At 47.0% G+C, this 22,947-nt stretch overlaps 1 protein-coding gene across 1 annotated transcript in view; it reads left to right on the forward strand.

Moving 5' to 3' along the window:
• LOC120847720 overlaps positions 1–22,947 on the forward strand; it is a 123,553-nt gene that overhangs the window by 72,515 nt on the left and 28,091 nt on the right. Inside the window, exons 16-29 of the mRNA XM_042288676.1 lie at positions 451–651; positions 6,068–6,214; positions 7,600–7,866; positions 8,977–9,123; positions 10,991–11,221; positions 12,502–12,714; positions 13,218–13,322; positions 13,694–13,861; positions 14,994–15,161; positions 15,490–15,765; positions 17,124–17,417; positions 18,462–18,749; positions 19,437–19,748; positions 20,984–21,259. Of these exons, the coding sequence (XP_042144610.1) occupies positions 451–651; positions 6,068–6,214; positions 7,600–7,866; positions 8,977–9,123; positions 10,991–11,221; positions 12,502–12,714; positions 13,218–13,322; positions 13,694–13,861; positions 14,994–15,161; positions 15,490–15,765; positions 17,124–17,417; positions 18,462–18,749; positions 19,437–19,748; positions 20,984–21,259 (3,093 nt within the window). The remainder of the gene's footprint in view (positions 1–450; positions 652–6,067; positions 6,215–7,599; positions 7,867–8,976; positions 9,124–10,990; positions 11,222–12,501; positions 12,715–13,217; positions 13,323–13,693; positions 13,862–14,993; positions 15,162–15,489; positions 15,766–17,123; positions 17,418–18,461; positions 18,750–19,436; positions 19,749–20,983; positions 21,260–22,947) is intronic.

Below are 22,947 nucleotides of genomic sequence, written 5' to 3' on the forward strand. Positions count from 1 at the left end.
ATAGTAGTGGTAATGGTTTTGTTGCAATCTGAGACTGGCTATATTTTATAAAGACAGTTGCCGAAGTTAAGGCTTGCTTTCTTGAGTCATAGGTTATTACTACAGATACCATACAAGGGCTATGCCTTCAGAGAAGGGTATTTGTACATCCTTCATTTGTCTGAGCAAGCTTTTTTTTCTTGTTTTTAATACAATGTAACCTTTGGACCGTGGAGCTGAAGTTAGTGAAACTCGAGCTAGTCAGCATTTTGAGTAGTAAAAAAAAATATTTTTTTGCCTTCTAGGAGAATAATAGCGCTAACGAATACTCACAGGTGTTAAGGTCATCCTTGTCTTATATTCAAGTAAATATTGTGTACTGTCGTTGTTCAGATCTATAAACTTCAGCTTGGGTGGAAGGCCAAGCTGCTTCATTAGGACACTTGGAGAGGGTTTGGAATGTCGTTGCAGGCCGCACAGGAGCAACTCGACGAACTCAGCGCGGGGCTGTACGATGAAGACGTGTGCCGTGAGCTAGAGATGTCCAACCAAGAGTTCCCCGAGACAGCAGACCATCACGCACAGCTGTCGGACAAGCTGCAGCAACTGCTGAGTCATCTGGAGTCTGCCAAGACATCGGACACCATGGAGCGGTCATCAGAGCCTGGCAGGGTGAGTGCTACCCGGTAGAGTCGTCAGATAAACTTGTGGTTTATGGTATTTTTTGTGGCATCGGTGTAAAACATTACTCAATGTCCTATGTATACGTTCTAGAGCTTGGGTTTCTAAAACCCAGAGATGATCTGTAAGGACGGATTCTTAAGCTTCTCGCATTTTCTTGACCACCCCTGGCCCCGTAACCAGAGTTCAAGCACTATTCTAACAGATCTAAGTTATCAAGATTCATACACTCCTCCCTGGTATGTGTGTTATTGATTACAAGGGCAGCAGGCTTCTGCGCTGCTTTATTCCATCACACGACCAGGGAGAGTTCCTGGTCGTGTGATGATCAAGAGACAGAGGTTCCTAAAATATATGTTAAATTTTACAGACAAATTTCAAACTGTGGTAATGTGCAACCACAAAAAATATCACATTGCAAATGAATTGATTGCCCAAGCCAGTGATTTCCCTACCCACCCCCTAGAGGGTGTACACCTCCCCCCCCCCCCCCCCCCCCCCCCTTTTGTATCTGGGCACCCCCTGAAAAAAGAAAAATTCCACTAAATACAAAGGAAAAAAAAACACGTCATATTTATTTTGCGCGAAACCGTTGTTTTTTCGAGTGCGCTGGCTCGGTGGCATCAGAGCACGAGCCGTTTTGTTGCCTCTCCTCCGCACTGCTAAGCTCCTTGGCTTCTCTTTCCGTTGACATGAGGGGGAACAGAAGGGAGGTTTGCCCGTTCAATATATATATTCGTTATTCACATTACTTGCGCCATCACAGTATTGATACCGTAACTTATATTTTCTGACATTGCTTTTTTGCCTTACTTTGTGCTGTCTTTAAAAAATTACACAGTGTTCATTAAATGTTTAAAGTGGCATGTTGAATGTAAAATTCCAGAACCTTTTTAGGGCACCACGAACGCATCGCTGTCCACATGCAGAAGAAAGAAATAAAAAGCAGCGGAAAAAGAGTGAAGTAAATGTGGAGCACAAGTTTGTCTGCTACTTGCACAGGGGTTGCAATGATGTCAGAACGACAAGCTCTTAATGGCCGATTGAAAAAAAAAGAAAAAAAAATAGTGTGTAGATTTTGAGGCATCTAGCTAGCACTGAGGTCTACTCACTATCTTTCCTATCAAAGCCAATCGGGGCTCAGTGTCGTTCTGATGTCACGGCTGTTCCTGTGCAAGAAGCAGACGACTCGCCCTCCGCATAGGGAAAAGAAATTGCCTTCCTTGTGCATAACCCCCCAACCCCCCCCCCCCCCTCCCCCCCCCCTCCGGTGCTGATAGCTTCGTATTCGCCCCCCGTGCTCGCCCCCCGTGCTGATAGCTTCGTATTCGCGAGGCGGGACAATCAAAAGACCTCCCGGCCGTACGTTCTAACCCTGTTTCAAACTCGGGAAACGCATCCTGCAAAATCAAGATGGGGTTACCGCCCGCGACGCTGCAGACGATGTTGCACCACGTGTGTGCTCACGTGCTCACTTGCGTTAAGGAGCTTGACCTGATGCACGCCAAGTCAGGGTCAGGCAAGATGCGTCCGATGCAATCAGAAAGTTGGCTGGTGAACGGTCTCACGTGATCGCCGGATCCGATCACGCGAAGAACTTGCCGGCGGTTAAACCCGAGATCCAGTGAGGAGTCTTCTTGCAACATGGGTGAAGTTCAGAACGTTCGCTCGTGTGCTCGATACGAACTATATGTTGCGCGCTGGAATCTGCCACGCTGAAAACGTGCAAGTCGTGTGAGAGTGATACTCTGCAGCGAGATCACGACGGTGGCGACGAAGGTGAACGTGGATGCAGTCATTGCGAGCTTTTTGTGGTGGCAATGTGGTGGTCGAAGCTAGTTTTGTTTTGGTTTCGTTTCGTTTGGCGGATGCTTATGCGGGGAGAGGCGCCGTTGTGATCTCGAAAAATCTCCAGGTGCTCGAAATGAATCGTCAGTCCTCCGTTGCGGCGTGCCAGGTACCCTTCGTTAATTTAAGCGTGAAATTTCCATTTTATTTTATTTTTCGTTTTTGTTAGCTTACTGCGCGGCTCGCGTTTGTGCGCCTGAGCGGAGGGCTTCTCTTGCAGTGCACTGCTGCACTGCGGAGAAGCGACAGAGCGGGAGCTGAATCCGTATACTCCAATTTCGGTGTGGCGTTTTTTTTTTTTTTTTTTTTTTGTGTGTGTTTTTTGTGTTTTTTTTTTTTTAACTTTGTAAAAGTGTATAGACGTATTTTAACTATCCCGAGTTTGAGGTGCGACGGTCATATAATTTTAGCTTAGTCCGGATTAATTCTGATGGTCAAATAGAACTTGTCAAGTAATAGTTTATTTTTTTTTCCTTAAGTTTCTTTTTTTTTTTAAATACAGTAATTATTTTAATTTAGATTAATATTTATTTTGAAATTTTCGCAGAAACGTCCAAGTGTGCTAGTTTAACAGGTGGGAAACTGGAAAGCGATCAAACTTGGGATATGTTACGATTGGTGTAATCTGAGCTAGTTGGTTACTCATTATGAAAAAAACCAGCTGAACTAAGGAAAAGGTAGAGATAGAAAGAAAGACACCCGATCGCTGGACTACCAACTGTTTTTATATATAAACCTCCTCTTCATCCTCTTCCTCTCCTTCTGCATAATTCACTTCGTTCCCCCCTTTTCCCCTTTGTTTTACGTTTTATTTTACAAGATGTTGACCCCCTTGGAGAAATAGTTTTTCGGTGCGCAACAAGGTGATTGAAGGTGCACTAATACACCCATCTCCTTTTTCTTCTATGGCAGCAGCTTCTAACATCTCCCGCGCGAGCTGGCTTTTGTGGCGTGCTACGATGTTAACTTGCGCGAGCTTCGCCGTGCACTTGCATGCTCGGCAATGCGCAGATAGGTGCCCCGGCGCTGTCAGGTTCTTTAGGTTGGCTGCGTGCTCACGTGTACGCTCGTTGATGCAGCGTCCCGTTTGCCCAATGTAGCAGCGCCCACATGTCAGTGGTATGCTGTAAACAACCTCTTTTTCGCACGAGGCGAATTGTGTCTTGTGCCTGGTGTTACATTGACTGATCTGGTTGGTCGATGACTGGTTGATCTTCCGGCACATTGAATACGCTTTGTTGGGTGCCGAGCACACAACTTGCACGTCTTGTCGCCTGGCGATCTTTTTTAACTTGTGGGTAACCCCATGTATATATGGGACCACCACAAAAGGTTTCCGTGCATGTTTCTTTTTTTTTTTTTTTGCTGTGGGGTCGTCTTTCTTCTTGATGGTGCGAATGATTTTTTCGCAAATGGAGGCCAATAAAGACTCTGGGTAACCGGCGTCCTGAAGTCTTGAAATTTGTGTATTGAAGCTTTGTTGTATTTGGTGGGGGCAAGTCTTTTTGAGGCTGGCCAGAAGGGCCGTGGCGACTATTCCTTGTTTGACGATTTTGGAATGCTGGGACTCGAAGGGAAGAAACCCTTTATTCGAGCGCGCCTGGTACCTCCAACAAACATGATCTTTTTGAAACTCCAGCACCAGGTCAAGGAACCTAATAGTTTTTTTGATGGGAAGCTCATGGGTGAAAGTGAGCCCCATGCAGCTGTTTTGGAAGTATGTCATTATGGAGTCGAGGCATCCATTTTCTTCTTCAATTGCAGTGGAGCATAAAATAAGAAAGTCATCCACATAGCGAAAAATGACTGATATTCGTGGATCATTTATGACTTTTTGGATAGTTGTTCCACAGGCAGCGAGAAAAATTTCGCATAAAAACGGAGCCACTTGGGATCCGATGCATACCCCACTCTTCTGCACATATTGGCCTCCATTTGCGAAAAAATCATTCGCACCATCAAGAAGAAAGACGACCCCACAGCAAAAAAGAAACATGCACGGAAACCTTTTGTGGTGGTCCCATATATACATGGGGTTACCCACAAGTTAAAAAAGATCGCCAGGCGACAAGACGTGCAAGTTGTGTGCTCGGCACCCAACAAAGCGTATTCAATGTGCCGGAAGATCAACCAGTCATCGACCAACCAGATCAGTCAATGTAACACCAGGCACAAGACACAATTCGCCTCGTGCGAAAAAGAGGTTGTTTACAGCATACCACTGACATGTGGGCGCTGCTACATTGGGCAAACGGGACGCTGCATCAACGAGCGTACACGTGAGCACGCAGCCAACCTAAAGAACCTGACAGCGCCGGGGCACCTATCTGCGCATTGCCGAGCATGCAAGTGCACGGCGAAGCTCGCGCAAGTTAACATCGTAGCACGCCACAAAAGCCAGCTCGCGCGGGAGATGTTAGAAGCTGCTGCCATAGAAGAAAAAGGAGATGGGTGTGTTAGTGCACCTTCAATCACCTTGTTGCGCACCGAAAAACTATTTCTCCAAGGGGGTCAACATCTTGTAAAATAAAACGTAAAACAAAGGGGAAAAGGGGGGAACGAAGTGAATTATGCAGAAGGAGAGGAAGAGGATGAAGAGGAGGTTTATATATAAAAACAGTTGGTAGTCCAGCGATCGGGTGTCTTTCTTTCTATCTCTACCTTTTCCTTAGTTCAGCTGGTTTTTTTCATATTGGGATATGTTATATTAGTAGGATCGGAGAAATGCCAGTTTTTGCCTTGGCCCCGGTGATCAATACTTTTGTCAATTTATAAACTGACAAAAGTTCTGCCGAACTAGCCGGCTGCATTCTGTTGTATTTCAAAAATAACCCCAAATTAGTTTTTTTTTTTTTTTAAATTTGAAGTTTTATCTTAAAATTTGTTGGGATGAAAACACCCACCTGGGTATTTTCAGGGGTAGGTGGAAGTGGGAGAGGGATATGCATATGCTTCCTATATATTTTCACAAACATTCTGTTGTTTTGTTTTTGTTTATGTATGTTTTGTCAGAGACTTGTCACTGGTTTTTAATATGTTTATTTTCCAAATGGTTTCTTTCCGTCTTTGGTGCCATTTTGTTATTAAAAGGACTCTGCCACTGTTGCTTTTAACACACAAAGAAACAAAGTTTCTTCCTAGATACCTGACAAAATCATTGTATAGAATACATTTCTGGATCGCCAAATGTTGGTGACTGACAAGGTCATGCGACTGGCGTCTCTACGAGTCACGTGACCATGCGAAGTGATGTTCTGCGAGACCATGACACGACACCGTGATGCCTGTTACCCCATGTCAACAATCATCTGACCAGAGATACCACGCGACAACACATGTACACTTCACAAACAATTGGTGCATGAGTATGCACCGACTGTTTGTGTGATGCTTTTTTATACCACTGGAAAGTGCCTAGTCCTTCCCTATAACATAACCTATGTTAAAACTTTTACAACTTTTTTTTTTTATAAAAAGCGCAATTGGGATTATTCTTGCTTGGCTCACTTTGCAAGTTTTTAGGAGACCCGAGTTTAAATGAATCTGCTTTCTGTTTTAGGAGCAGCTGCATGATCCGAATGCTCCCTTCTGGCTGGGACTGGAGTCTTTCAGCGTGTGGCTGGTCGAGCTTCAGCGCCTGCTGAACCTGCAGTTGGAGGCCATCAGTGATCCGACACTACTGCGAGACCTTCTGGACGAGTTGCGGGTATGTGCGTGATCCGGGCAAGATTGGTTGGAAGCATGCTTCTCGGGCTGTCCATCCTGTCCGCATTGCTGCGGTCGTTGACATCTTAAACACAGAGCAACGCCTGTCGTAACCGTTGGTTGTAACCAAGAACTGGGCACAACGGAGTTTGCCGTAGTTCGGCTGCGTCACCCAAACACCTCTGACGTTTTAAGGCGACAGTTGTTATCGGTGAAGTTTTGTAGAGGATCACGGGGCATGACTCACGGTAAGCCTTAGCATGGCAAAATCGTGCGACGTCACGGAACATTTCTGCGCTGCATTTGGCGGGATTGCTTTCGCGAAGTTCAGTGGGAAAACTTATCCGGTAAATTTTGTGCGGTGTTTCGTGACATCCCATGACATCGAGACGTCTCACTATGTGACATTGTGAAGTCACGCCACGTCACGTCTAACCCTGTATCATGATCACGTGTTCTTTGTAATTTGTATCCCACTTCTGCCTTGGCCTGTCTATAACTGGCAGTACGAAATAAGTGAACTTTTAAAAAATCCCGTGGCGTTGTGACGCCGCACCACGTGACTTCACGACGTTGTGGTCAGGGACGGCGCCAGGATTTTCATAATGGGGGGCAGTGGGGAGGCGAACCAAATGGGGGGGGGGAAGGGGGGGGGGAGAGGGGGAGGGGCGGTTGCTTTGAGGTGCTGTCGCCCACGGGCTTATGCAAGATAGCTTATGCGGTGTGCTCATTGAAAAGGGAAATGCGGAGACACGAGGAGGAAAACGGGGGGGGGGTATCACAGCAGGGACCTCTGCCCCCTGTGCTCAGCCTCTCAACCAGGTTTTGCTTCCCTTTCTGAGACAGTCCGGAATTCCCCATGACCTCGACTTTAACTAAGCTCCCCTTCGTTCACGTCTCCGGTCTCCGCTGAAGATAAGCACCACAGAGCGGAATACGGAGAAAAGCCAGCAGGCGCCACAAAGGGAAGCTGCTTTTTCTAAAGCGCTTGATAGCTTACTCGCCCGCGATTAGGGAGACATGAAGGCACCCTACCCGCGGTACGACTTCCAGTGGCTGGAAGTTAATAGAAAAAAAAAAATAAAACGCATGAACGGCTCTAAAGTCTGGACACTCGTTGCACTGGGTCTTCAAGCCGACGTCGTAGGCAATTATTTGTGTACAAAGCTGCTTCATCTTGGGGTGGCAGAAGAAATTTTAGGGGAGGCGCCCGCCACCCCTCGCATCCCCTTGGCGCCGTCCCTGGTTGTGGTTAGTGTGCCATGCGATTGTGTGTAGTTTGCGTTCGGGGGTGACCTGCACCTCAGCTTTTAGCGCATTTAATTTCCATGACACAGCATGAGAAACCGGGAATTTCTCCAAATCGACACCAAGTTAACTTTTCAGCGACTCGTGGCAGAGGCTGCGTCCCGCGAGAGCCAGCTGAACGACCTGGAAGCCCAGTCTCGGCAGCTCGACGCTGCAACCGGCCGGAAGGCGGCGGAGAAGCTGGGCAGCTTGCGAGCCGGCATCGGCGACGCCCAGGCGCTCCTCGAGGACAGGGTGAAGGTGCTCGAGGGCCGCCTCCAGGACGCGCTGCACGAGCAGAGCCAGCGGGAACTGCTCTCGACCTCCGGCGACGACGCAGCTCTCGCGCGGCTTCAGTTCATGCAGGTAGGTCGGAGCTTTGTCGGTTGTTGTACATCGCAATGGGTTGCATCTTAAAATTGAGCAGAGGTGGCCAAAGGTAGCACATTTTTTACTCCCCTCAACACATGCACAATGTGAGGTGAGACACCCGATCCAGCCTTTTTCTTTTATGCAGTCCCCACAACCTTTATTAATTTTCAATTCGTCAAAAAGTCTAAAGTATGGGACCTTGGCTTTGCATTCCATTCCTAGACCAGACCACATCTCTCTCAAAGACTGTCAGGTGTGCCACAGAAGCAGGAAGCACTGTTTCAGCTCATATTGTCTGTGATAGTGCATCAAAACTTCAAAGAACAAGCTTACCCGAGTAAAGAATAAAACAAAATTTGAGACTGTGAATTCGCTAGCTATATGGCGATCATCTGCAAATAAGAGACATCTGGGCGAGGCAACACCCGAGATTTTGCCGACGGCTGTTGAAGCGTAGCCGTAGTTGCCCGGCAAAGGATGTTATTGGTTTTGTGTCCATTAAGTGGGTTTAATTTTAGGAATAACGATATCATTGCACTGTGCCGAAAGAGTCCTCGCCGCATTTGACTCAATAACGTTGTTTGCTATCGGAGATTAGTGTCTGCACTCACTCGTACACGCCTCCCTCTGTCTGACGTTGCGCCAGTCGGACACCTTTTCTTAGAAGACGGATGGCGTAGGTATCGAAATTGGGGTCTTCATTTTTTACTCTTTACTCGGCCAAGTTCATTTTTTGAAATTTTCATTCACAAAACGCACCGTATTTGGTCACCTCCGTACAAAGTCTTAGCACGACGCGGTAAAGAACCAATTTATGCGGCCTCTTTAAAGGGCCAACAGTTCATATAGTTCCCTGTTGCAGGTTCAAAAAGTGGAACAGGTTCCTTCCATAATGCCCTCCACCCTTTCCACTATAGCAATATGAATGCTGGAGAGGAGGCTAGTGGACTCACCTCCCCGTAAGCATTCACTTTACTATAGTGGAAAGAGCAAAGGGCCTCGCGGGGTGAGCCTCTCCTGCCTTTCTTAACCTGCAACGGAGTTCAGTAAAGTTGGTCAGGAGTTTGTTTTGGCGACACGCGCTACAAGAGGTGTCGGTCGCAGGAACTGGACAAGGCGTTGCACACCCAAGAGCGCAACATCCTGGAGCTGTTGAGGAGCCCGGAGTCCCTGCCACAGGGCCCACAAGAAGAGGAACGCAGCCCAGAGTGGATTCTGCGTCGACTGCGGAGAGAGTCCAGCCCGTCTGAGGTGAGCTCATCGTATCTATATACAGTCTAAGCTCGTTATAACAGACCTTGATTTTGACCAAGATTTCGGTCTGTTGTAAATGGATTATGTTATATACAGATATGAAGTTGAGTCAGTGGTATGTAGAGGAAAACCAACCGAACCTCACAAATCGGTATGTTATATCCAAATGTCTGTTGTAACCAGGTCTGTTGTAATGAGCTTAGACTGTAGTAGCAGACCCCCTATCCTTTCTTTAACACTTGTGCTCGATTTGCCTCGGAGGGAATGTTGGGGGTTAATTTATTTCGACACCCTTATTTGTCCCGCGTCGTCAGAAGCCTCGCTGAACTCTGGGTTTGGTACAAAAAAAAACAACTTAACTAGGCTTCTCGTTGCAGAAACGTGTATCTTCTGATGTAGGTCAACTGGTTTTTGTGAATCATTTTATGGTAAAAATCAGGTGTTTGTTTTTTTTTGTTTTTTTTTAGTGAATTATGTCTTATTTTGCGTTTTTGAGGGGTGCAAAGTTAGGAGATTGATGTCGCGAAAACTTCGGCATGGAAGTGACATCTTACGATACCACCGAAGCGCCGACTGAATTGCATCATCGCGCTCTCCGACAACTCGCCGGCTGCTGCTAGAACCGCACAGTGCGCACGTGCATCCTTTTTTATTTGTTGGCTTGCTCGTTTGCTGCTCACTTCAATGTGACATGCTCCTGTCTGATTGAAATGGTGATAGACGCCGCTCCGGCAGTCATGATTCCACAATCTTCGCTCATCGCTTTGGACAGTGGCCCAGCATCCGAGCCCGCATGCTCGCATGCTCCACTGCATGGGCACTTGACTCTCTTGTGCGACTCGGCGAAGTGTTAAAAACAATTGCGCGTAATTCCGCATATGCGCCTCGTAGATGGCGGCGCGGGGGCTGCACATTTGCCTCTACGGGCTCCGAGCCACGGGCATTTGCTTCTTGCGTACCAAACGTCGTCATGCGGCAGAAGCCCGTGGACGTTTCTTCAGCTGCAGCCATAGTTCTACGTAAATTTATGCGGCATAGTAAACCTATGCCCAGACCAATCTTTTTTTTTTTTTTTTTTATAGGAAACGTTTTTACTTTGTTAGTGTACTTACTATGTCGATAGATTAAATAGCTGTACAAGCATTAAAAGCATGCTTTAACTTTGCTACATATACACGTTTACCATGTTTCTAATGTCAGTCTTAACTATGAAGAGGTTTGATATGTGTCTTGAGATTATGTTTCAAACTCGTGTAGATAGGTGGATGCATGCAGTATTTCAGTGCATCCATATGTTTTTGTTTTTTTGTTTCTTTTGTATGTCTGTTTTATGTGGGCCTTAATGCCAAAAATAAAATGTTCCACTCAAAAAAAAAATTTTTTCTGTTCAAAAGTTTTATTGGTGCATGCAGTAAACATATGCAAAGCGAGCTTGCGAGTTTGTGCTGTTAAACTTCAATTTTTTTTTTTTTTTTTTTTTAGAAATTACTTTTGGTTGTAAATTTAAGTAAACATTTTTTGAAGATGACAGTAGCATGTGCTCTTTCTTATTGAAACTTTAACAGTCAATGCCAACAGACGACTTTCAGACAGGCTCAATGTAGAAATATGAAGTTTATTTCTCGCAATTTTAGTGAATCAATGCCAGCACACACACGGAGTGTTGTTGCCAAACCTAAAGGGAGTCGTGCAAATCAGAAAGAGCAGATACATATGAAGCCTAGAAGGCTTCAAAATCATGTTTCTTTTTTTTTTTTGTGCCTGTGCACTTTAGCCTTAGGGTTTGATTTGAACAGCAATGGTTTTCGTTGTGACTGACTTGCTTGAAAGATAGAGATTCACCCGAAGCATGCCTCCACCTCAGGGTCAGACTCTTCCACGCTGGCTCGAAGGACTCCAACCTCAACTGGGGTCAGTGCCTCCCGGCGACACCTGGCCTCAGCTGAGAGCATGCCTCGACCATTTGGAGGCCACCACAGAGCCTCACAAGTTCTACATACTCTACCTGCGGGTGGTGTGGCTCATCACATTGTGGCTCGAGCAGTCGAGGAGCAGACGCTTGGCTCCGGCAGGTGGCGACACGCAGTCTGAACAGGTAAGAGATTGGTGGCCGAGCTTGTGAAGGCACCGCATCTCGCAGCAGGTTGAGTGAAAGCTGATGCTTCAGAGCCAAAGGATCACAGGTTCAATTTCTGCCCCTTCTGATCTAGATATGTGTGTCGTACCAGCGTGCGGTCACGTAACACTATTGCAAGATGCCCCAGACTAGCAGTGGTACTGTACCGGCTGAATTTCTCATCTGTGGTGAAGGCGTCAGACACCCGCTGGGTCTACTAGTAGCTTCCTGCCGCCCAAACACGCCTACAGCACAGTTACTTTTAGATGAGTGTGGCAACTTGACGGGGTTGGAATTGGATCCTGTCACCCAATAGGTGAAGAGATTGATTTCATTTGCTGTAACGAGTCGCCATCTCAATTTTCTTGTTAACTCTTTATTTGTGCGATTTTTTTCGACGCCCGGAAAATACTTACGAACCGCTTCTCAATTTATAATTAGGATATTTCGTTTTCGGCGTTTCTTTTGCTGAGACAACCTCGAAATTTATCGGCATCTATCCTCACGTAGGAGCAACTGCACAACACGTAATCAGCAAAGAAGAGGAGTGAAGGTACAAACACTTTTGCACCAAAGAAATCTCAAGTTAATCGGTATGAAATGCGGAAAATTATCTTTTTCGCTTAACCTCATCAGCCTTTCTGATTGCTTGTCTTCAAAAGGATAGCATTACCACGGCCACCATTAACATTCATCCCAGCTCTGTAGAATTTAATTCTGGACGTATTGGGACTAGTGTTAACACTGAATTCTTAATGGTAGCAGGTTTTTAGGAGGGAACACTAGTCCACTGGTCCATCGAAATATTACAAGGTCCGCATTCGTTACTGTCTCTCGGTAAATGCCGAAAGCCAAAGTTACTGCCGGTGTCACCGTCTCCGCTCACTCGCTCTTGCGGTGTCTTTACCAAATGCCGCAAAGGCAGCAGAGACGACGATACTGCCAGTGACTGTATCCCAGTAGCCAGGTATCGACCCTCCGAAAGTAAAGTTGTCCATAATATCGAAATACAGTCAACGGCGGGTCATGAATACAGTAGTTGCTCTGCGTCCAGGGTGAGCTTTCCGGCTTTGATATCACTTCATCGCTTCTATGTCTACAGTGTAAGGCAACAAGTGTGTGTTGGAGCTAATGCTTCTTCCAAATTTTTAGCCTGTCATTGACCGTAGTGCCCCTTAGATACCGAATTTCTGGCTTGGCATCAAGAATGCAACAAAAAATACCCACACGACACGCAGCCACTTTTTTTGCACGCACAGGCACTCGCTGCCGAGCTGCAAGAGGCGTCGAGGATCATGGCAAGGTTGTCCGAGCTCACGTCCACCCGTGGCTCTGGGCTGACTCCTGAAGAGAATTCCGTCTTGGACGACCTTGGCCGGCAAGCAAGGTCACGGTTGGCGGAGGCTGACTCTCAGACAAGGGACGCCGTTAAAGCTCGGACTGCTCTCCGACAACAGTCGCAGAAGTTGCAGGTGAGGCAGTTGTTGGATGTCTATAATAAAGAAAAAGGATGATGGGTGCAAAAGTTTATAAGAAATCGAAAAGGAACACTCCGGAAAGCCTCAGAATGACGACCAATGTCTTGCTAAAGGCTGGTTCTCACACGCACCCCGATGTTGAGATAATGCAAAGTCAGCACTGTGTCGGCGTTACTTTCAGCACCGATCCAGTGTTGAGTGCATTGTGCGCGCAAAGAAGAAAAGGGCGGGTCGACTTGCATCAGAGCACCAATGTGGTGCAAGTGTAGTGCAAAATTAGTGCCAGCATTAGCACCGTGGTGTGTGTGTTTGTGTGAAGAGGCTTTAAGAAACTCGCTAGAATCTGAAGAAGTTCCTCAGCAAAACATTGACTTCCCTCCCAAACATTTATTAGTAATAGAATCAAAATACCGGGACAGCCAAGATGGTGTTTGTCCGTTTTTTTATTATTCCCAGCCTCGTGTTTTTTAATACGGGAGTGGCGTGTCTCTTCGCAGGAACGTGTGGACACGCTGCGCCGAAAAATTGACGGGGAGCTCGAACCAGAACTGACTCGTCTCCGTCAACAGCAGCAACAGGGAGACCCCAATTGGATTGCTCAGGTGAGCAACTGCCCTATAACTATGGTGCCTAAAACTCGTCTTCGACCGGTATTTTGACCGTCCTATCCCAACCATGCTTCGAAAGTGGTCCCATTTTTTATGCATAGGCAGTTTTAGGTGCTAAACACACCCGCTGAAGAAGCATTCCAGGCACCGAACTCTTACTTTCTTTAGATGCTTATTATGGAAAACGATTTCGAATCGGTCATGTCTGACTATCACATCTAATTGGCCCATTCCACATATACTTTAGTCTAATGCGGGAGCAACAAGTTGCTTCCATTAATTTATGCATTTTAATGAACATGTCAGCGTTCTGTCGGTCAGTAAGAAACCCGGTTTGGAGACGCACGACGCCGACCTTCTCGCAGGTGGAAGCCTACTTTGCCGCCGTCGGTGGTGCTCGGGCTGAAGTGGACGACGTGGTGCACAGTCTGACCCCCGCGCAGCAGGCTGGCAAAGAGGGTGCAGCCGAGGCTCCGCCCACCCCGACTGGCCTCGACCAATGCCGAGACGGGCTGCAGGTCCTGTGGTTCCAGGTATGGCATTTAACACACCTGCCTGGGGTCATTTTAAGTGCAGAGCATTTGTAGGGCCAGCTCTCGGTGCTTCCGTGTCGGTAGCATGTTGCCCGGATAGGGGCGTCGCACCGATCATGCCATCGGAGGTTCACCACGTCGTCATCACATGTGATGACGTCACAGTGTCTGTGTGACGTCACCGGCTAGACATCCGTCACTTGACACCGTGACATGATGGCGTCACGTGCAGTGATGTCAGATCACGTCACGCAGTTACGTGACATTGTGATGTCGGGTGACATTTTTAGAGCGACTTTGGTATATACTAAACAGACAGGCAGTTCTTTTTTTATGCATTCGCAAGAAGCAAATTATCTGGAAGGCGAGCAAAACCCTCATGACTTCATCATCGGCATCATTTATTATCTTTGAAGGCCCTTACAGACATTACATGAAAGAGTGGTACATTTTTTATTTATTTTTGTCAACTTATTGTATTGAATTCCTGAGAGCAAGTTTAGGAGAAGCTTGTTTGTGATTCCTCGTGTGATGTTAGTTGTACTGGGATTTCACTCGTAAGGTTGATCATTCAGGGTGAACTCTGTCCTAGGTGTCCTGGTCACCAAAATGTTTTGTGAGTGATGTTTTAAAGCGAGACTGCTGTGAATTTCAGAGTATGTGGAAGCGTGTAGTGGAGGTTTTTAGCCAACGAAAACCGAACTGTAATCCAGATGAACGATGCCACACTTCACAATTCGTTTAAACAGCCAATGGACGATGTATGCGGTGCCAGTAGAGGAATTGCCTGCTTGACGTATTTGTCCGCCATAGTTGTGGCTGTCGACGCCAACCGTTACATCACACTTTTCTTCTCCCGGCTTCTCAACGAAGTTTTCGGTTTCCATGATTTCCAAGAGTATTGCAATTTGTATTATGATAAAAAATATTAAACAGAGATGTCTGGAAAAAAAAATGTTTATCAGAATAATTCCGAAATAGTATGTGTCAAGAACATTGCCGGGTGCAGTTCCGAGTTGCCCGAAAAAACAAAACTCCCGATTTCATTTCAACTAGAAGGGCAATGAATGCTGGAAAGAGAATGTGTTCTTTAACTCCCAATGCAACTTTGTTCCTTTATTTTCCCGTCCAGGGTCTGGAGCTCTTGAGGAAGGCGTTGCGGCTCCAGGCTTTGAACTGGCAGCTCGCTGGGTGCAAAGCTGCTACAGAGGGACAGCTCGCCTTCCTCGAGCCCCTGCTGTCGCCCTCTGCCCCCGTGGGAAGCCTCGAGAAACTGCAGGACACACAAAGGGACGTTCAGGTCAGTGAAAGCGACTACAGCACCTCGTTTCTATGTGGAGCGAAAGTTTGTTTGCTTCTTTTCCAGGGGTTGTGGTGACGTCAGAATGCCAGCTCTGATTGGCTCTGATTGAAGGATAGTGGGTAGACCTCAAGGCAGCTTGCTTTGAGGTCTACCTACTATCCTTCAATCAGAGCCAATCAGAGATTGGCATTCTGACGTCACCACAGCCCCTGGAAAAGAAGCAGACAAACTTGCGCTCTACACGTCTCACAATGGCCATGTTCGAGAGTGGCCAGTCTATCGGCAGTCTTCAGCTCGTGCCTTAGCCACCCTTGCACGTTTTCAGGACTCTCTCGAGGAGGTACAGTTCCTGGATGCCCTCAGGGACGCCCTGGTGGAGCAGACCGGAAGAGCGGACGCCTCAGCCGAAGAGCGGGCCGCGTCCAAGGAGAAGCTGGCCGAGGCCCGCCTCTCCGAACTGCGGGGCCTCGTGGACCGCAGGACGCGGCTGGATCGGCTGGCGAGGGAGCACCAGTCTTGGATGCAGGAGCATCCACTCTGGGAGCCTGTGAGCTCGCCCCAGTCCTTGGAGTCCCTGGAGCAGACGCTGCGATTCCTGCGGGTAAGCGGCTCCTTCGGTTTTCGGACGACCCTAGAGGCCCATTTGCGCGGCGGTGTTTGCTTACATTTTCTTACATTAGGTTGTTTATTTATGATGGAAAACAGTGCGGAAATACGAGAACACAGAGGAGAGAAACACAGGGGACAAGGTGCGGCCTGTCAACTTTCTTATATTGAGAAACACAATCTTCCTCTGTGTTCTTCATTTGCACCATTTTTCATCATGCATTGGTACCAACTAGCCCAGCTGTCCATTCTAGTTAGTTTTTCATTTATTTATTTTTAAGACATTAGATGAATAGTGTTTTCAAAACAATTGTAATAAAGTAAGAATGTGTGAAGGTATTATTAGTACAGCAAAAGTGGCTCCTAGTTATGCAGTATTAGCTATGGCATCTTTAGACTTTTTAATATATTGGGTCGATGCTGTTGGTGCGTTAAATGACTCTACGAGTCGCCAGAACATCCGTGCTTTGTATGTCAGGTGCAAAGCTGCTTTTTGAATAAGTTGCCACGCTTCATAGACGCACAAATTTCTCAATTACTCGCTACGTAAGCAGACATAGACTTCCGTAATTAACGCAACAATGTAGTTAACACAGTGTAAGGAAACGGTACTGTGTGAATGGGCCTTAAGACTGTTGAAAGTAGGATAATGACCTCACTCAAAGGCTTCCCGAACATTTTGTTGTTTCCCGCACCATCGCGGGAGGAAGGCCGTGGTAACGCAGTTTCTTAGCGATGTTGCACGGACATACTTGGTGTGCATTTTGTGCCTCAACGGCAATGTCATTGTCGTGCGTAGCATCTTCGAAAGAAAGCACTGCCAAAGCCAGCGCTTGAGTGGGAGTGGATTGCGAAGTTTGCATCTTTTGCGGTCGCCCGCCTCCCCTTTGATACCATTACTCGGAATTTCTTCATTTTCTGCTAAGCGCGGGTTTGTTTCCTTTCTTCTCTCCCCCTGCATAACTTCCTGCCACATGTCCTAAACAACAGGGCCATTGTGCTAGATTTTTTGTCACCCATCGAGTGCAGAGCACAGATCAAATACGAGGGCTGCGCCAGTTTTCGGCTGGGGCTCGGTCAAAGAGGACACGAGGGAGACGTGCTAACGCAGTGCTCGTGTGGCGCTCTTCTGTTAGAAAAGTATGTTACAAAAAATGGCAACAAATCAACCGTATGAGACTTTTTGCGTTAATGGTTTTTATGCGTGCCCATACTTCTGCAGAAACACGACGTACAAAGGCTCTATACTCCTAGCTCCAAACTGTTTACATGACTTGCCCGTAAATGCGCACATTGAATCTCAACCGACTATGTGTGCCTGTTTGTGAAAAGGAAAATGTGCGTTCTTTGCAGGAACTGGAGCTAAGCGCACGAATGCGTCGGCCTTACGTGGACCGTCTCCGGGAGCTGGCGGACGGCGCAGTGGGACACGAAGCGCCCTCGGAGCAGCAGCCGTTGCAACTGCTCCGGAGCTGGAACGTCTACTGGCTGCTGCTCCTGGAAAGGACCGCCTGGCTCCAGCGAGAGGTGGTCCGACTCCGTCGCTCCAAGGAGGCGATTGCGTCGGCCACGTCCAGGGTGCTGGAAGCCGAGAAACTCCTGAAGGACGGTCCGCTGCAGACTGGCCAGGTTCACCGGCTCCTTAAGGTGGGCTGATTGTTGTCTCTTTCCTGGTGCTTATGTTTGCGTGTGAGTGGCATTTCAAAGCGTCTTTCTGGAAAGTTCTTAGTTGGAGCCTTTTCTTGCGAGCTTGTTAGTTATCTACTCTGTTAATGGTTATCCCCAGTTTGTTCTGGTGGTGATCAGTGCAGAGACATTTCACACCAATATGAAATGTTAGCTTGATGCCAAATGGTAACCGCTTTTTTGCTTGAAGTTAGAGGCTTACTTTTTTGTATGAATCTGATTATTGTTGTGTCTTGTGGTAATGACAGTAGTAATAGTAATTACTTAATTTTTTTTTAAATTTAAGTATGTATGTATGCTAAAGTGAGAGTGAGAAACCAAGCTATTCTATAAGGCGGGGAGGGGGCGAAAGGAGGAGGAGGAGGAGGGGGAGGATATGAAATTGTGTATATGTAGCTGGCAACTGACTTTTCTGACTCAGTAGGAATAATAAGCAGTCTGAAAGAATATAATTTCAGTTGAAATATTAATTTCTCATGTAACTCCATTTTGTATTAACCACTTCATTGATTATCGCAGCTTTCTTCTGCATTGTCATTGTGCTGTATTTGTCACACTTTTGTGAGAATCTTCTTTGGTGCCCTGTGAAGCCATTTGGAGACATTCTACCGCCCAAAATCACTTCACTACTAATCTTATCAGAAAAAACATTGATTGTTTCGCAGGAACATAACTATTTGGTTCACGCACCATCTATGCAACCTGGAACCAAAAGTCGGCCGCTAAACGCAAAAACGAACTCGTTAGTTTACGTCTGGCAGGCACATGGCTACACTTTTTAGATTAAAGGACTGTTCACACATACACTACGGCGCTGACTTTCTGGCACATCGGCGTTGTATCGGTACCGTGCTGCACATGACTCTGCCTTCTCCTGCTTGCACACACAATGCAGTGCTGGCTTTGCGCCGTCTCAGCGCTGCGCTGCACGTGCAAACCGGCCTTTACTCGAGAGCCTGGCTGCAGCCCTACCCAATGCTGAAGACCATCCTCCTCTCTGTCCAGGTGGCTAGACATGTCCGAGAGGCTGAACAGCAGTTGGAGACAGCCGCCGAAGCGCCCGAGGAAAAGCGCGTCACGCTCGACGCCCTGGACACCAGCGCGAGGCAACTGGAACAGCGCATCGGCAAAGTCCGGGAAGCACTGCAGAAGGCGCGGCCAGACTGGGGACGCGGGCGACGCAAGTCTCCGCCGGGTCAGGACGGAAGCCTGGAGCAGCCGCTGACTTCGCTCATCAGCGCCATCGAAGAGGCAGTCGAGAAAGAACCTCTGGGAGACCTTCCCCTGCTTCTGGTGAGTATGGATGATGGATGAATGGTAATGGCTGTACCCTTTGTGTCGGGCGGTAGCTCAGGTCACCTAGGCTAGTCCGGTGATGTGATTGGTACATTATTTGTGCCAAACTGTGCCAAAGCACCTACCCTGCTACATCCTGCTACGTTTCCCCGAGGTGTGAGGAATTTCCGCCAACATTGTGTCAGGAAATGGGTCGCTACGCGGACAAAATGTAGCGGTAGGCTCGCGGAAATATCAGAAACTTTCAATTAGCGCTTCAAATTTGATTTGATCTTATATTGAGCACTGAAAGGCAGTCCTCGATGGTTTCGCGATACCTAATATTGTTTGTGGTATGTTCTGGCGGGTTAGCTAGCTCCGTTAAGTGTGGTCCTCATCGTGCACTGCGAAAGAGCGACACTTGCGGACCAAAGGTTGTGATTCCACGTATCTTGATTTGCCGCATCAGAGCCACGTGCCATGTGGAAAAGCATTCCTCTAGAGCAGTCGGTGAATATTGATGCGACATATTAAAATGCGCCGCCAGTCTACCAGCACATTCATATAGTAAGTATTATCACACAATATGCATTAAAGACCTCTTGCCACCATCAAGACGAGGCAGCATATCTTGGCGATTATTATCCTCATGTTGAATAAAGATCTATGCCACAGTGTCACTCGATTTTCCGCCCTTGCCTCCAGGCGTGCCAAGAAGAGCTGGAGGCCTCGAAACCCGCCCTGCCTGCAACATCTGCAGCGTCCAAGCGTCCCGAAGAGAGCGAGGAGGAAACGCTGCGGCAGCTAGCCCTCACGAACAGGTGGCTGAGGCTGGAGGCCATCTTGAAAAGGTTCTCGAAGGAGGCCAGGCGAAAGACCGAGGAACAGAGACGGGCGTCTGCCCTTCGTCACGACGTGTCCCTCGGTCTGGAGTCGACCCGGGCCGTTCTGAACCGTGTGACCGACGAGAAGCCGACGGAGGAACTCCACACGGCTGCCTGCCTGCATGCGCTTCAGGTCAGCCTCATTTCTTTGTGTGTTGTCACCCCTAACTTTATTTTATTTTGTTTGTATATATGTATATAGCAGTCACGTATGAATAGTAGTGGGTTTCGAGTTCAAGAAGAATAGTGATTTTGGCCGAATATTTTAATAATCGAATATCGAAGAGTTTGTTCTAGCCGTTCACTACTGTTGCACCGTGCTCAAACGAGGACCCAGCTAAATTTTCCAAGATTCCACTTGTCCATTTATGAGCCAACTTTAATATACCGTAATATACCGGCCAAGTGCCCACTCCATTTCCACTGAAAACTGCGTTAATCTAGACAATGGCGCTTGTCTAGTCAAATCGGGCACTTAACGTATACTTTGCAGAATTGACAAGTTTGGAGAAATGTTAATAGTGGGCACCTCTGCGGTATTTTATAGTAACTATATTTATAAACTGTGACCGCAAAAAATGTGATGCCTCTCGCATAACAGCCGCAGTTTAATTTTGAAAATTTTTCTGCAATGTAGATATCACAAATCGCAAAGTTTTCTCTTGTTTTTAAGTACATCAGGCGTAAGCAGGCATCATCCCACTTTGAAAGTGTGCTTTTCTTTCAAGCCGGTAATTGCAATATTCATACTTTTCCAGGTGTTGATCGCAGGGGGTTACCCCGTTAAGTGAGCTTCTTACCAAGCACGGTTGCACTGTGGAGAAGCAACACCCGCAGAGCTTGCTTTCGTGGGTGTTGCTTCTCCGCAGTGCACCTGTGTTTCTAAGCAGCGCACTCAACGTGGCTAACCCGCCACGATCAACACTTTGAAAAATATGAATATTGCAGTCCATCTCGAGGCGAATATAAAATAGTATATTATTCAAAACTACTGCTCGAAATTTCTAATATATGTGCACAACCCTAATATAGTGTTAAATTATGTCATTTCTTTAAAACCCACTTACTAAAAGCTTAAAAAAGTTTATTAAAAGGGTTCACACTGGGGATTCAGAAAAGTGATACACGTGTTTACAGCTCATAGTTGTTATTGTATTTTTGTTGGATCAACAAGGGTTATTCTCGTTGATCGCAAGCATACTCGTGCAAATAATTGGCCAAACAGCCTTTGTCTAGTATGTGACACCCGGTTTGATAACTGTTCTAACTAGACCCCAAAAAGATGTACTGTAAGCATAAATGTGGGAAGGAAACATAGCTCCATATAAAACAATACTGCAAATCTTTTTTTCTGTTCTTTGCTCACAGTGGATTCAGGAGCAGCTTGCCTCTCAGAAGGCTGACCTGTCCCAACTGGAACCCATTCAGCCGGAGACGGCGGCTGCACTGCGCCAGGAGCTCAAGGATCTGGCGAGGGCAGTCTCCAAGACCCAGAATGCGCTCAGGGAGGGCAAGAAGGCCATCGCAGACTACGACAGCGCCGTCAACGCGGCACGATCGTTCCTGGTACAGGCCGAGGACTGCCTCCAGCGTTACTCCAACTGCGTACCGGAGCTCTATCCCGGCTACCTGCAGGCCCTGGAGGTAAGCTGTTGTACCGTGCACCTTTGGTGCTCGCACTGTAGCCAAGCTCTCTGTACACTGGAATGTGATATGCCGTCCAAGGCACGACTGTGCTCAGGGAGCCGACTCATGAGCGATGTTATGGTTTTAAAGCGTTCACTTTATATGGGAACCCTTAAGGAACCTTGCTTGCTCGTGTTAGTGTTGGTCGCGCTGTAGTAAGACCGCGGGACTGTGTATCTTCCTTGCATTTGATGGAACGTCAAAGCCAGGGGATCTTGTTCGTATGTGAATCTCTTACGTTGTTACACAAATAAAGATACAGTCGAACCTCGATATAACGAACTTCAATGTAACGAAATCCTCGATTTAACGAAGTATTTTATTTTTCATAATTTCTTGCCCATAGACCCCATGTATTTTTAGTCTCTATATAACGAAGTCTATTTTGCTGCTATTTCAATATAACGAAGCGCCATTGCCATAGAAGGCAATAAATAAATCAACTCTAAAAAACAACTTCGCAAAAAAATTGTGGCTAAAAAAAAAAAAAAAAATTATGCGCAAACGCGATCGCTTGATAGGTTACTTCACGGGGACAGGCCTTCCAACGTTCCTAGGCTGCCCGAGGATGCGGCGCAGGTAGCGCCGGCGAGGCATGCGGCAAAGCGCATTCCGCGGGGCTGGCCAGAAAATGCCGAGCAAAAAGTTAACACGGCATAACAGCATCACCACTGACATTCACTGATCATCATAGTCCACTGTATCGCGGGTAGCGCGGGAGCCAACTTCAGCGGGGGAGCGACGTGATGGTGCGACCGCGCGACCGCACGGGCAGTGCCATCTAGGAGAAGACCGAGAAGACCGATTATCGTCTTGCGAGCGTGATGTAAAGCAAAGGCGCAAGCACACTGTGGGCGCAAGGGGGCAAGTAAACTGTGCGGTCAAGAGTGCTGTGTAGGTTGGAAACATTAGCACCGCCTAAACTAAACAGCTTTATTTTTTAACCGGGCGGTTCACTCACGTGCTTGCTGCCATAAGTAAACGTAAAGTTATTTCTTTGGATGAGAAAGCAAATGTTTTGGACGCCATCCTGAAGAAACTGCCGAGATCACGAGCACTCGGGAAGTGCTCGACGCAATGGACGTACTGAGGAGGTACACGGCGTCGCATGGGCAGCAAGATGCCGTGCAAGCGCTCTGGGCGCTCGAACGCCGTATTGGCCGTATGACGCCACTGCTACTGTCAGACAAGGCGCAAGCAAAACTAGCGGACTACTTTGCCCCTAAATAAATGTCATTTTCGGTGAGTTTTCATACCCGTAAAATGTTTCGGAATTTTTTTTTCGCATGTTAAAGCCAAATTTCGATTTAGCGAAATTTCAATGTAACGAAGTAAATTGCGAATTTTACCGACTTCGTTACATTGAGGTTTAACTGTAGCACAAAAGACAAAGATTAGTGGAAGAAAAGACACGGACAAGCGCTGACTCGCAATTGACGTTTAGGGAAGAAACAAAGGAAGATAAAGCAAAAGTGCGAGGAAATATATGAAATAAGAAAAAAGATTAAAAAAAAAACGAAAGCGAAAATTGTTTCTGAGTTTAAAATCAAGAAAAGAAGCGGGATTGAAAATTATGAAATTGCAGTAATATATTACATGAAAAAGGAAAAAAATAAAAAGCAGCAGATACCAGAAAAACAAATATA

Source organism: Ixodes scapularis, unplaced genomic scaffold, assembly GCF_016920785.2.
Source record: "Ixodes scapularis isolate PalLabHiFi unplaced genomic scaffold, ASM1692078v2 PGA_scaffold10__122_contigs__length_95168666, whole genome shotgun sequence".
NCBI lineage: Eukaryota > Metazoa > Arthropoda > Arachnida > Ixodida > Ixodidae > Ixodes > Ixodes scapularis.